The sequence below is a fragment of the Periplaneta americana genome, chromosome 7 (assembly GCF_040183065.1).
Source record: "Periplaneta americana isolate PAMFEO1 chromosome 7, P.americana_PAMFEO1_priV1, whole genome shotgun sequence".
NCBI lineage: Eukaryota > Metazoa > Arthropoda > Insecta > Blattodea > Blattidae > Periplaneta > Periplaneta americana.
The window spans coordinates 149,917,412-149,931,155 of NC_091123.1; the positions used below are offsets into that span (position 1 = coordinate 149,917,412).

Below are 13,744 nucleotides of genomic sequence, written 5' to 3' on the forward strand. Positions count from 1 at the left end.
TGCAATAAATAAGGCAAAAAAAAAAACTTTATTTTTTTATTTATTATAATAAGTTCATAACACAGTCTAGTATATGCAGTCACAAAGCTCGAGTTGATGAGGGTACTAGGAACAACAGACTGTGCTGGTACTATTTGACATTGTATGTGATGAGGTAATAGTAGCGATCCTAGTGGTTAGCAAATATCTATGGATGCATATTCCCTACATATTGAGCTTCGTGACTGCATATACTACACTGTGGTTCATAATGGGTCTGAATATAACGTGAGTTACTGTGGAATAACCCTCAATACAACATAAATACACCATGTACTGCTTAGAGGCATCAAGAAATAAATGCTCACCATTTAAATTCAGATGAAGATATTGCTGTGATTTACATCTCACAAGATGCAGAAACTGTCCAAGTTTATGCAACAATGGGTTAAAAACAGCTATGTGCTCATGTGCATACGCACCAAAGTTTAACGCGGAAACTGCTTGATCATGGTATTTGGTGAAATGAGGCCAAGGATTCGCCATACATTACCCTGATACTCGCCTTATGGTTGGGGAAAGCCTCGGAAAAAACCCAACCAGATAATCAGCCCAAAGGGGAATCGAACCCGTGCATAAACTCACCATTCGTCTTCATCGAGGTGACAGTCACAGGGAATATCTGGACATGTTGCAGAACTTTTGTTGTTGACTAACTCACCCCAGGATCGGTTTTTCAGCAGCATGTGGCTCTACTCCATTGCTATGGTGCAGTGTGTGACTTCTTGTGTGCAAACTTTCCTAATAGGTTGATCGGAAGAGGAAGACCCTTTGTCTGGCTACTAGATCACCTGACCTGAACCCCCTTTGACTTTTTCTTCTGGGACTTTGTGAAGGGAGTTGTGTACCAACGTGGTAGAGTTCACACTTTGGAATAACTGAGGCAACGCATTACAAATGCAATTTTGCTACTCACTCCACCATGTTACAGAACACTTGGCAAGAGATTGAGTATCATTTAGATGTATGCAGGGTAACTTGAGGCGTACATATCAAGTTGCATTGACCATTCTCCGAAACTCGGAGAGTTTTTACATTAAGTTACGTAAAAAGTTATGTTATAAAACTATTATTTACACTTGAAATTATCACTTATTTCTCGATCTCTATAAATGGAACATGGTATATTTTATAACATCTGAAAAAGAAAGTAAAGATTCCACTGGATGCATCACACACAAGCAACGAAATGGCAGATCTACAACTACATGCGAAGAATGCCACAGTTTTCATCTAGATCCCTCCATGTATAGTACCACTGAATGAAAAACTAAAATATAATATTATAATCTTCAATAATACTGGGTGTTCAGTTCAAAGTGTGTCATGGCTCGCTGTATGCCATCATGTGGCTAGCCGATGAGCCTAGAGAATTCAATCTTCCTACACTTCCACAGAGGTGTATAACCTATGAGGTAGAGAAGTTGCCTACCAAGTTCGGGGTTCATTCTGAAGAGTACGTACCGATACATATGGTAACGCCAGTAGTGGCAGGAATGTGAACTGTTTGGAAATACGTACTGTCGGGATATGGGGAGAGGGTTAAGACAATTACTTACGTATTTCGACGGTCAACGTGGACACGGAGCATTTGATTTGTGTTGTGGAATGTTACTGTACGCAACTGATGATAACAAATACCCTGCGTACGACTTGCCGGCGCAAAACACAGTTCGAAAGAAGTTATGGTAGCACATAGACCATACAGACCGCCATCTGTTGCTACGACGTTCAAGTTATACCGTACACGTTCTCAAGTTCAGATTGAAGAACACCTTAAATAATAGGCAACTTCTTTAACATATAAGCTGAAACTCGCTTCAAATTGGTGACCCAACAACAGTGACGTCATGACACACTTTGAAATGAACACCCAGTATAAGAGAAAGCAAATAAAACTAAGCCAAGCGCAATTAAAACTACGAAAAGACCCATTCTGAAGAAAAGTAAACAAACTGAACAGAAACAAAGAAAAAAGAAACAAAGAAATAAAGATAGAAAGAAGAAAGTAAGAAAAAGAATGAAAGAAAGAGGGAGGAAAAGAAAGAAAGGAAAGAAAGAGAGAAGAAAGATGGAAAAAGATGGAAGGAAGGAAAGAAAGAAAAAAGAAAGGTAGAAAAATAAGAGAAATAGAGTAAAGAAGAAAGAAAGAAATGTTCTTCTTGTAAAGTGCATCATAATAGTGCTGAGAAAGACAGTGGAAATGCTTAAGATTTGAATTCAGTTCCTGAAGGATACATCCATATATTATGTAAATAGCAAATTTTAAACTGAAATGCAAATCTGACTTTCAGGTATATTTTCCTGTGAAGCATACTTGAATAATTTCAAGGCAAAAATTGTTTCAGAGCTGGGCATCGATCCCAGAACAATTTTTCCCTTGAAATTATTTTTAAACTGAAAGGTTATTAGAACGATTTTCTAGTGTTAAAGACATCATTAGTTTTGAGGATGTCTGAAACAAAAGTCGAAACTATTCAACTAGATAATATACCATTTAATTTTACATATTAACATTAAAAAATCGTTATTATAATTAACTATATTCTTAAGTGATATAAAGTATTAAAAGTGTGTAATCAAGATGTATAATCAAGGCGAGGTAATTAAAAATTGTGGTACATTACTTCGTATTTTATTTACAACAAAAACAGTCAATTACCAGTCTGCAGACAGCAAGAAAAATAAAGACCACAGGAAAGCAAAGCAGGAACACAAAACAATCAACACATACACTGACCGTCCGAGACCGTTTCTTGGGGGTTCCTCGGCTCGTAGCTGCTTCCTTCCCATGGCTCTGCCTTCGTTTTTGCTGGTTCAGTCGCCTTCTATGTTTCTTCATATCTACAAAACAGTAAGTAATCTCTTTAATGCATCAGATTCATAACGAAGTAAGAGATGACAATGTGAAGGGAAGGGGAGCAAGAGAAAGGGGACGGGAAAGGGGGTATCCAGAGTAGGAGATTGATGGGAAAATAAGGACAGGCACTGTCACTATCACCATCATCATCCTTCTTCTCTTCCTTGTGATCTGTTACAGTCTCCTGTCAGTATTTTGAAGATCTCCCCCTCAAATATATTCTTTCTACCTCTTGGCTGGTTAATTCGAATTTCTTCAGATGTAGAAATTTATAGGGAGGTTTCTTATTTCAAGTGGAACGTATGGGGAATAATCGTTCTGAAAATCCATTATCACTTGATAAGTCCTCCTTATCAGTTGATGCTGAAGCGGAAATAACTCAGCATCTAACAATGTCTGAAAATGGCAACCCCACAAGAGGATGATGATGATGATGATGATGATGATGATGATGATGAAGAGGAGGGAAACATTGTGGAAACTGTGTCTTCTGAAGAGACAATGAAGTACTTACAGAAAATGAAAGTTTGCCTGAAAAAAAAAAAAAAAAAAACTGAAAATGTTCCGGAGGTTATTGAGAATGAACTTTTAACAATTCGTAAAGGATAAATTATTGAGAAAAACAAAACAAACTAAAGTTAAGGACTTTTTTTTTTCTCTAATGGCGGATACTTGAATGTTCGTCAATCATCCATATGAAACCAAATCTGTAGACCAGAGTCATTGTCCAGGGTGCGTCATAGGAGGTGAGTCTATTTTGCACTCAAGATGAAATGAGATGAGATGGAGTTTTGTTGGGATTTCACAAAGGGAACTCGAATGCCCAGAGAAAACACCTGTGTCACCTGTACCATGGGCTTGCTCAATACAACTTATAAATTGAGGGTATACCAGGGATCGAATCTGGGTCCTCAGGATTATAAGTTCAGCACTCTAGCCATGGCGGCTTTCTTCTTCAAATGTTGTTGCTTGTACTGCGTACCATGTGTAAGATTGTTTTTGGTTATTTAATTTATTTATGTCATAATTTTAAAAGTGAGTGATATGTACTGTATATCACTTGTAGTTCTGTATCGGTGTGGTAGGTTTCATAAGTTTATTGAATCTCACATGGACTGTAAACACAGCTGCAGCAAATGAAAGGTAAGATAACATGTGAAATAGTTCTGCGATATCTATTGTACAATCAAAATAATTTTGTTTGGATAAAATTATAAAATTTCCTTTTTTCATTATAATATACTTTTCAAAATAAAGTACAATAACATTACTTTCTAATGTACATTATACTGAGATTTCACTGTATTTATAAACAATACTACAATCTCTGAGGTAAAAGTGAAAGAGTAATTTTTTTTTTAAATTTAAATCAATTTTTGCAAAATATTTGTATTGTTGTATCAATTTATTACCCATTATAAAGTAGGGTTGTGTGTGGATGAAGTAGCCACCAAAACATTAAAATATGGTGTTCACTTAAATCGGCTACAACTTGCCATTTTCAATATGAAATGAGTACCATTAAGGTAAATTATCCGGAGGTAAAATAGTCCCCCAATCGGATCTCCAGGTGGGGACTACTTTAATGGTACAGAATCAACTTGTGCAACTCGAATCAAGAAATGGATTCAGAACATCTCAAAATCTGTGCGTTAGTGGCTAACCATGACAATATCTCTGAAAAATATTGGAGTGCAAGAGGTCAAATGACTTTATTGTCAAATGCCTGGCATTAGAAAACAACAACAACAAAGTAAAAATTTTCATCAGTTAAAGTGTTCAACCACTGTTGAGAGACTTCATTTATAGATAAATATATCACTCTAAAGTTTTGGGTTATTAGTATAAAAAAATAATCAATCAATTATGAAGCTTTCATAATGTAGGCTCACATTAGGCTCTTAAATAAGAAAAGTTTGAAAAGGTAACTACCAATACGTCACTGTTTTGAATATATACTCAAGATGAGAATCCCTTCTAGTACACTTCAGCAGGTCCTTCAGATGTGATAAGAGAAATCATTTCAGACATGAAGTTAACACTGATCATTTGGTTCAATCCTTAATAATGATGAACAAAAAGAAGTAAAAACAGAAGTGAACCTTCTCATAGAACTTACCTAACACAGCCTGTTCTTGAGCAGTCTTATCACAGCTTGTATCCATCCCCAAATCGCTGACGTCATCCCTTGATGGTTGTTCCACCTTGCCATGAAATTCCTTCTTTTCTCCTGTCAACTGCTGTGATGGTTCATCGGATATAACTTCTTTTTTCACGTCACCAGGTGCTATTGGATGTACTGGGCTCTGCTGTGGAGGAGCAACTTCTTTCTTTATTGTTATAGCATGTGGTGATGTCAAGGGGGATGGAGTATGGAGGCTAGAGTCAGCTCCACTTGCATAAGACCTTGGCGTTGTTGGAGTGGGTGGTGACAGAAGATCCTCTCTACTTGGTGTGCGATTTGGAGGGGCCGGTCTTCTCTCCCCTTGCACTGTCTGCTGCTGTTGCTGCTGCTGGGAAGTTGTACTTATAGAAGGGGAGGTGGAGAGCTGGGGATGTGGTCTTGAAACAAAAGGCGCATCTCGTACTGGTTGTTGTGGAGGACGTGTCAAAACTGGTTTTGGGGGCTGTGACTGGGGGCTGTCATTTGTGAGAACTGGAGGCAAGAGAGAAGTTGGTGTTGGTGGAACTGGTCTTGCCAATTGATCCTCCAGTGATGGCACTACGGGAAGTTTTGGAGCACCATGATGGTGGGTTGATATGGTCGGCACAGAGGCCGTATGCTGGGACTGAGTCTGTGCACAGCCTGTGTTCTGTAACAGCTGTTTCAGCAGGACATTCTGCTGCGAGTCCTCCATCCTGTGTGGTAGAGATGAAGTCGAAGTTTGATGCTGTGACTGGGATATTGCTTGTGTTGTTCCTGCAAACTTACAGCTGCTTGCCATCTGCTGTGTCTCTGATTTTGGCACCAGGTTGGCAATTGACGCCTGCGGGACAATATTAGAAGTAGAGAGAGTTTTTGGAACAGCAGTGACAATGGTACCGGGTTGTCGATGCTGCATGATAAAACCTGAAGTAGTAACTGTGGTGTCTTTGAATAAACATGAATCCAATGTTTCACTTTTTACTGTCGTCAACTGCTCAAATTGACATGATCGTGTGGGTTCCTCCGGTTTTATTTCTCCAGTACTCATCCTTCTCTGGGGCTGCATAACTCTCGAAAACACACTTCCAGAAGACTGTATTCTCGGTGGTGCTGAACTTACATATGGATAACCTAATGATGAAGCTTTTGAAGATTCTACTGTACCTCCACTGTCCCTTGAACATTGTGCAGATTCATTGGACATAGAAAGAATTACATCTCCACCAAATCTCCCTGATGCTGATGTCACTGAAGTTTCATGCAAGCGATTATCCTGTGTATCTGTCCTACTGCTACCTCCAAAAGATGAAGTTTGGTGCGTCAGCTGTGGTGATGACACAAAACCTGTCACAGATGATGTAGACACTCGGACGTGCTGGTTGGTTCCTGATTGCAACAATGTCGATGCTAGCACACTGCTACTCACAGGGGTCTGCACTGGTAAAGACTCTGTTCTAACCGAGGAGAAATGTTCTGTTGTTGAGCCTTGCTGTGTTGAAATAACGCCAACTGGAGGCTGTGCAATAATGTTGGTGTTACCTTGGGTAATGACTTGGGGTACAGATGGAGATCTTGAAGGTGAAGGTATATGGAACTGTGGTGAGTGGGCAGGAGAAGGTGTAGACAAACTCCTGATGACAGGTGATGACTTGGAAACACCAGTGATGATTGGTGAAGTTCTTGGTATTGTCTGTTGTTGAGTATAAGCTACGTACTGCCTCACAGTGGACGCCACAGCTTGTCCTACTGTTACAATAGGTGAGAACCTCCCAGTGTTGGGCGATATCCTAGGAGTCATGACAACTGATGGAACAGCTGCTGGTGTTGAACCAAGTAATCTCTGAGGCACAGAGCTCTGTGGCACATTACGCTGAAGCCCACTTGTTGTCACTGCTGTAAGCCTGCTCTCCAACATGGACTGGCCACTGCATGGCAGTATTCCAGCAGATCTATTTGTGTGTACCATCTCTGTGAAAGACTTCATTCCAACACTAGAGACTGGAGTCATTGAAATTGTACTCTGAGTCTGTGAACTGAACACTGGTGATGTTTCTGGTGGTATCATTGAAGGCGCACTGATAACATCCATTACTGCATGATTGGATGTTGATAAGTTGATTGCCTCTGTAGGCAGCTGCAAATTTGTACTATGCTCTATTTTTGTAGCAGATAACTTTTTTGCCTCTGTATGCATTTGAAGTTCCAGAGATTTGACACTGTCACCAAAATCCATTCTGGTCTCTTCACTCTGATGGGATTCTATAGACAGATTTGATGGTGAAGGCACAGGGCATGGCTTAGTCATATCTTGAACCTTACTTGATGCATCTTGTGGTGGTTTGTTTGCTAGCACGAAGTCTTTTCTGTCTTCACTTTCAGTTGTAGAGGAACTGGGAGCTCCACTTCCCTCCGAGGAAGAAACTTCCTCACTGACAATAACAGACCTGGTAAGAGGTGACGAGATTGCCTCTTTGTGCTGCCAACGACTGCTTGCAGCTTCAGTCACTTGACACGAATCTGTAGAATCTCCTATCCCTGCCGATGTCTGTGACGGAACTGATGCCAGAACACTGGGTCGTGTATCTTGAAATATCAACTGCACTGTCTTTAAAAGTATCTCATCATCTTCATCAACGTCTTTATCAGCAGGTTTCTGAATCAAGTGTTGCTCTGTTATGAGGGTTCGATTTGTGGATTCTAACACACTGGGTCTCGTAACCTGAGACACACTTGCTGCACTATCAGATGTTTCTACACTGTCTGTCTGTGAGTTTGGTTTTGAAACTTTCGAGGATTTTTTCGTATCCTCCACACACTTTTCTTCAACCATTCTTGCGTGAACAGTTGTTTTGATTTCTTCAGCTGAACAACTAGGTTCCATAACTTGAACTTTGGGAGAATCAGTTGTAGCTGTGACAGGTACTTGGGATGGTGTTTCTGAGTGGGCAGCAGGTTGAGAACTGGTGATGGGAACAGTCGACATTCTTGGAGGAGGAACTAATGATTCAGAAGCCACACTAACACCACAGAGGGACACTGTCGATGCAGGCAATAGTCTCGGAGCACTTGCTATAACACTTACACCACCTGGTGATGCTGTCATGAGATTACTCAGTGGGACCACACCAGCTGTGGTGAAAGCCAACTGCTGTCCAACAGAAGCTGGTGGATAGGGCAACCTTGCAGCACTGACAGCATCTGCAACAAGATTTGCGACTGTGGCTGATGTCAGCTGAGCACTGGTCACAGGTAATGCTGCACTTGAGGCGATAGCACTGCTGATGATGGACATGGTAGTTGAGATTCCGCTGTTCTGAGATCTTATTAAACACACGGGGACTGTAGTTGAGCTTCCAGCAGAAGCTTGGAGTGGCCTCCTCTGCAATGATGTTTTTATTATAGAGTAACCTGGAGGAACTCCAATCACACTTTGTTGCACCTGGGGCTTGCTGAGGGCAGTGATGACTTGTTGATCACTTGTCACAACAGCAGATGTCGCTGCTGATGTGGACTCTGGTTCAGTTAAAGGAGTCCCTGGCACTACTTTGGTGTGTGCACTTTGTGTTATAGATGTTCCTAGCGTTGGATTGTTCAAGAACGTAACAGACACGATACCCTGAGCTTCTTCGAATTTTTCTTTTGTAGTTGTAACAGAAGGTGCCTCTACAGAACTAGTTAAGATCGAATCCACTGTCAAAGGCACAGATCGTGAAACTGACACAGCAGAAGGGACGACAGATGTGACCGGCCTTGTGATTGGAACTACAGCTGATGCTATCACAGAGTTCAGAGCAGACATCGTAGCTGCAGTTATCCCACTGCTGCCATGTCCTTCTGTCAGCAGATGCTGGCCACGTGCGTAACTTGCACCAGGCATTGTCAGACTGGAAAATGTGGGATATGTAACAACTGCTCGTGTAGTGCCTGGAATACCTATGTTTGCCTGATGAACACTTGAAGGTGGCATCTGTGTTGCTGGTGGTAAACCAAATGGAAGATCTGGTTTCACTGTATCTTCACCTCGACTTGTGGAGACAGATGTAACACTTTTTGCAGCTTCACTAGATGCTTCTTCCGACATTCCCACACTAGCCTGACAACTGATAACACTGCTTGTTACAGGCGCTTCGATGCTACTGGTGACATTCATATCCAGTGCTTCAGCTTGTTCAGTGATAGTTGTATCAATTTCTGTCTGTTCTACCTCAGTTACTGGTGTGCGACTTGCTTCATCAATCTCCAAAATATCAGCATCATCATGCAACATAGGCATCATGTCATCTTCATCATCTTTTATTGTTTCAGGTGTTGGTAAGTAGGGTTCAGGGGAAGGATCCACATTCATTTCCTCCTGATCTGGAGATTCTGGAGTGTCAGTAATTGCAACAATCTTCTCCTGCTGAAGAGACCCAATACTTCGAACGATACCTATCCTCAATCTTTCATTCATTGAATGAATCTCCCTGCAGCCTTCTGGCATGTCCAATACTGGATCCCTATCCAACACTCCTCTCACTCGCGTGTCCAGAATATTCATGACATCCATATCCATGTTCGGAATGTCGTCACTCCCTTCAGTCATACCTATACTCCCCAGACCATCATCTGCATCCCCTGTTTCGAGGATATCACCTGTTTCTGCTTTGTGTTCTTCCTCTACCAGATGAAGGACTTCGTCGTCATCCTTCTGAATACAAGAACTGAGTTTTTCACAGCCATCCAAAGCATCCACTACTGAGATATCCATAACTATATCGGATGAGGTCACAATACATTCCTCGATAATGTCTGTGTCTATAGAACTGGAAACTTGCGTGAGATCACTTTCAGATAGGTGTTCAAAAACAACTACATTATCACAGTCTGTTCCCTCGACACTTATTGACTCAACAGGCAAATCAGAAGAAACAACAGCGTCTGAGTCCAAGATATCCTCCTGAGATATTACTGCAACTTCTATTTCTTCCCCACACTTTTCTTCATGTTCTTTGGTATTACTGCTAAGTTCTGTTTCTGCTTCATTTTGAACATCAGATTTTTCACTGTGTAGTCCATCACTTTTAGCTTGGGTAGTTAAGTCTTTTTCAGTTGCTGCTGGTGTACTATCTACAGTGTCAACAGCAGACGAACTAGCAACTCCATCATTCTGAGTGGGAGGAGTCAGTGGTGGAGTATGAGAGTTCTCATCATCAAAATCATTGTAATCGGCACATACTAGAGAAGTAACTTTCGAAACAACTCCGACACTCTTCCCTGACACTGAAACTGGAGGTGTGATGACACCCCTGGCAGAACTAGTGCTTTGTCGCGTTACTTTGTTTTCCGTCTGAACCTCTGATTTTGCTCCACTTGTACCTTCACCCATGTCTTTCTCCTGACGTGTCCCTTTGCCATCATTTGATTTTGAACCACTCTGCCTTCCTCCCCTTCCGAAGCCAGTTCCCATAGACCACATAGGCGAGCCTCCACGAAGTCCAAGTTTGAAATATCCAAACCTCCCAAACATTGCTGGGAGTGGTAGAGGATTCATTGGGTTGTTTGGATTTCCACCACCACCACCACCTCCCCCTCCACCACCCCCACCTCCCATTGCACCATCATCTTGGTGTTCCATTTGTCCCTGAACTTGCTGCGAACCTTGGCTGGACTCTCCTCCTGTGTGGTTGCTTTGTGGTGTGTAAGGGGTGTGAGGTGTGTGAGGTGTGCGGGGTGTTGGGGGATTCTCAGTACTCTGCGGCCTGTCTGGCAGAACAGGACTGTTGCTCACACTTCCAGTGCTAGACGGATGCCTCATCTGCATTGGTGAGCCAACCGAGTGTGGGAGATTCTGTACCATAGGACTTCTGAGTATAGGTGAACTGGGTGGCTGGTTCTGACCCATCTGCTGGTACTGTTGCTGGATCACTGGACTACAGGGAGGCATTGGAGAACTTGGAGGCTGAGCCTGGTTTGACTGTTGTAGCATTGGACTTTGCGGAGGCATGGGTGAGCTTGGAGTTTGCACCTGATTCAGGGACTGAACCATGGGACTCCGAGGCGGCATTGGAGAGCTGGGAGGAGCGTTTGAATTTTGATGTTGCTGCTGGTGAACCATTGGGCTTCGTGGAGGCATTGGAGAGCTCGGAGGCTGATTTTGGTTGACCATTGGACTTCGTGGAGTCATCGGAGAATTTGGAGGTTGATTCTGTTGCTGTTGAAGAATCTGTTGATGTTGCTGTTGTTGTCTTTGTTGTACCAGCTGTTGCTGCTGCTGTTGTGATAATTGCACTTGATTTATTGCATGTTGTTGCTGCTGTTGTAACATCTGCTGTCTCTGTTGAATCATCTGCCTCTGCAATTGTTGTCTTTGAGCCAGAAGGACATTAGCATCTTGCTCTTGTGTCTGCCCATTGCCTTGTTGTTGCTGCTGTTGCAGCAGCTGTTGTTGCTGCTGTAAATGCTGCTGAAGCTGCTGTCTCTGCACTAACTGTTGTGGTGACTGTTGCTGCACTTGTCTGACCACCATCTGTCCCTGAACTTGCTGGCTTGTCTGCACTGCCTGCTGGAACTGCTGCTGTTGCCCGACTACATTTGACATGATGGGCTGAGGGCTTCCTAATGGAGAAGATGACGCAGCACTGGAGAAGACGACTCCAGTCCGTATGCTCTGGGTTGATGCTGGCTGACTGTACATAACAGTGTTGGGTGCAGCTTGGACAGCACCTTGCAATGAGAGACCTCGCGGTCGCGGAGGGGTAGGGTCTGCATTCCCACTCATTGGTGAGCGTACAAATCGAGGAGGGATGCTGTGGATCCTGAAAATGCACACTTTTAGTAACAAGCAGCTTCACCTATTAATTTTTAAATAAGACATAAACGAAGGAAAGGAAAAGAAACAGAAAAGAAAGAAAACAATGACTGTTGGCAGAAAGAACACAATAAAGACAGGAAGAAAATACAAAAAGAAGAAATAGGAGGGCGTTACATTACTGTACAAAAATTTATTTACCCTCGAGATTCTCTCTGAGGTCTGTTCCACAAAGATATGGATTAATTACTTTACGAGTTATAAGTCTGAGTTGTCTACAATAAATGATCTTGTATACACTTTCAGACTTTCACAGTGAATGTAGTCAGGAAGGAACTTTTGATTATTCCATCACGTCCTTGAATATAATCATCATGGTCTTGTATTTTACAATTTCACAAAGGAAAATATTACTACAATATAAGTATCACAGAAATTACAAATGACATCTTCACGTAGTCGGAGATGTCTATAAAATAAACAAAATTATGAATTATTTAAAAGGCTCGGGTATGATAATAAACTATGACTTATTATAGTGCAAATCCTTCCTCTAACTGCAATCTTCACTGTGCAGTATGGACAAGATATATTTTGAGAATTGTAATGTCTGTTCTTCATACCGGATTTGTTCTCCTGTTGAGAATTGTGGCTGGCCTGCTCTGTGCTCTCCAGTATAAGAAACAGGGCTTGTAACTAGACGCCCCATTCCCTGTGGTGTAGGAACACCCATTCGATGCTGGGGTGAGGTCATGCGTGGTGCACCATGACCTTGAGGTGAAGTGAGACGACCTGCAGGAGGTGGACACACTTGCTGTGGAGACGGAAGGGAACGAAGAAGCTCCTGCGGTGTGCCAGGACTAAAAGGGCTTTCCTCACTCTGTGGGGAGAAAGAAAACAAAAGCAGCAGATGACACACATGTTTATTAATTTAAACAATCAATATTTTTTAAGTGAAATTATAATCTAACACACACACAACAGAATAATCGTATTAACAGGGCCCAGATTTATACACACTATAAAGTAGTATTCCTACTTCATATATACTGTATGATATGATATATAATTGATGTCAACATTTACATCCATGTAATGTGGACCTCACAATTTGTATCCGGTGCCACAATTACATTCATTACAGTTATACCTTTTGTAGATGCTCTTATAATTTAACTTTCGACCCCATTTAGATCATTCAAAATTGACACATTTACGGCTCTGTTCTTGATTTTCAGTACATTTATATTGAACACACACTGTTTCTAACAATAGTTGTTACTAAAACATACTAAACCACTGTCCAATATGTTCGTTACTATGTCTATTTCTTGTGTACATTTCATTTTCAGATCTCACTAATTATCTACATATTATACTTCACTATCCTAGCTAGCCTCCCTTGCCATACTCCTCACCTATTTTCATTATTATCCTATTACACTCCTCTAATTCATTCAAAAGTATATACTGTATTTAAACACGCCCTCATATGAATCTGATATCAGATATTTCTGGATACTTAGCCATGGTGTGGAAAGCAGTGAATATTATGTCCAATTACAAAAGCTTTTAAAGACAAAACAAATTTAAGCACAGCATCTCTTGATAACCACTGAAATGCTAATGTGTACAAGTAATACACTCGGCATACAGTTCAATGGGTGACTACTTGTCTCCTTTAGGTATTATCAGATAAAGACTAGAAGATTTAAATTTCGTAGGATTGTAAACCACGCTGTTTGAACTGTAATGTACACCATGCCTACCCAAAAATAGTTGATGTAATTTTTAGCTTATAGTGCATATAAATCCGGGCCCTGAGTTTTACACAGTTTTATAATGCTCAACAAAGGAACCAAACATCTGTTCATGCGAATGAATCCATTTATCAACTACAAATTTCTGCAAA

The 13,744-nt window shown here is 41.3% G+C and overlaps 1 protein-coding gene across 12 annotated transcripts in view; it reads right to left on the bottom strand.

The window, feature by feature from the left end:
• Nucleotides 1–13,744, bottom strand: part of LOC138703582 (histone-lysine N-methyltransferase 2C-like) — a 235,804-nt gene that overhangs the window by 55,295 nt on the left and 166,765 nt on the right. For 11 of the 12 annotated variants that reach the window (XM_069831570.1, XM_069831573.1, XM_069831575.1 and 8 more), the window contains 3 exons: nucleotides 12,456–12,712; nucleotides 5,019–11,839; nucleotides 2,774–2,883 (listed from right to left, as the gene is read on the bottom strand). In XM_069831570.1, coding sequence (XP_069687671.1) covers nucleotides 2,774–2,883; nucleotides 5,019–11,839; nucleotides 12,456–12,712 — 7,188 coding nt within the window. The remainder of the gene's footprint in view (nucleotides 1–2,773; nucleotides 2,884–5,018; nucleotides 11,840–12,455; nucleotides 12,713–13,744) is intronic. The other variant, XM_069831572.1, reaches the window with a different exon arrangement.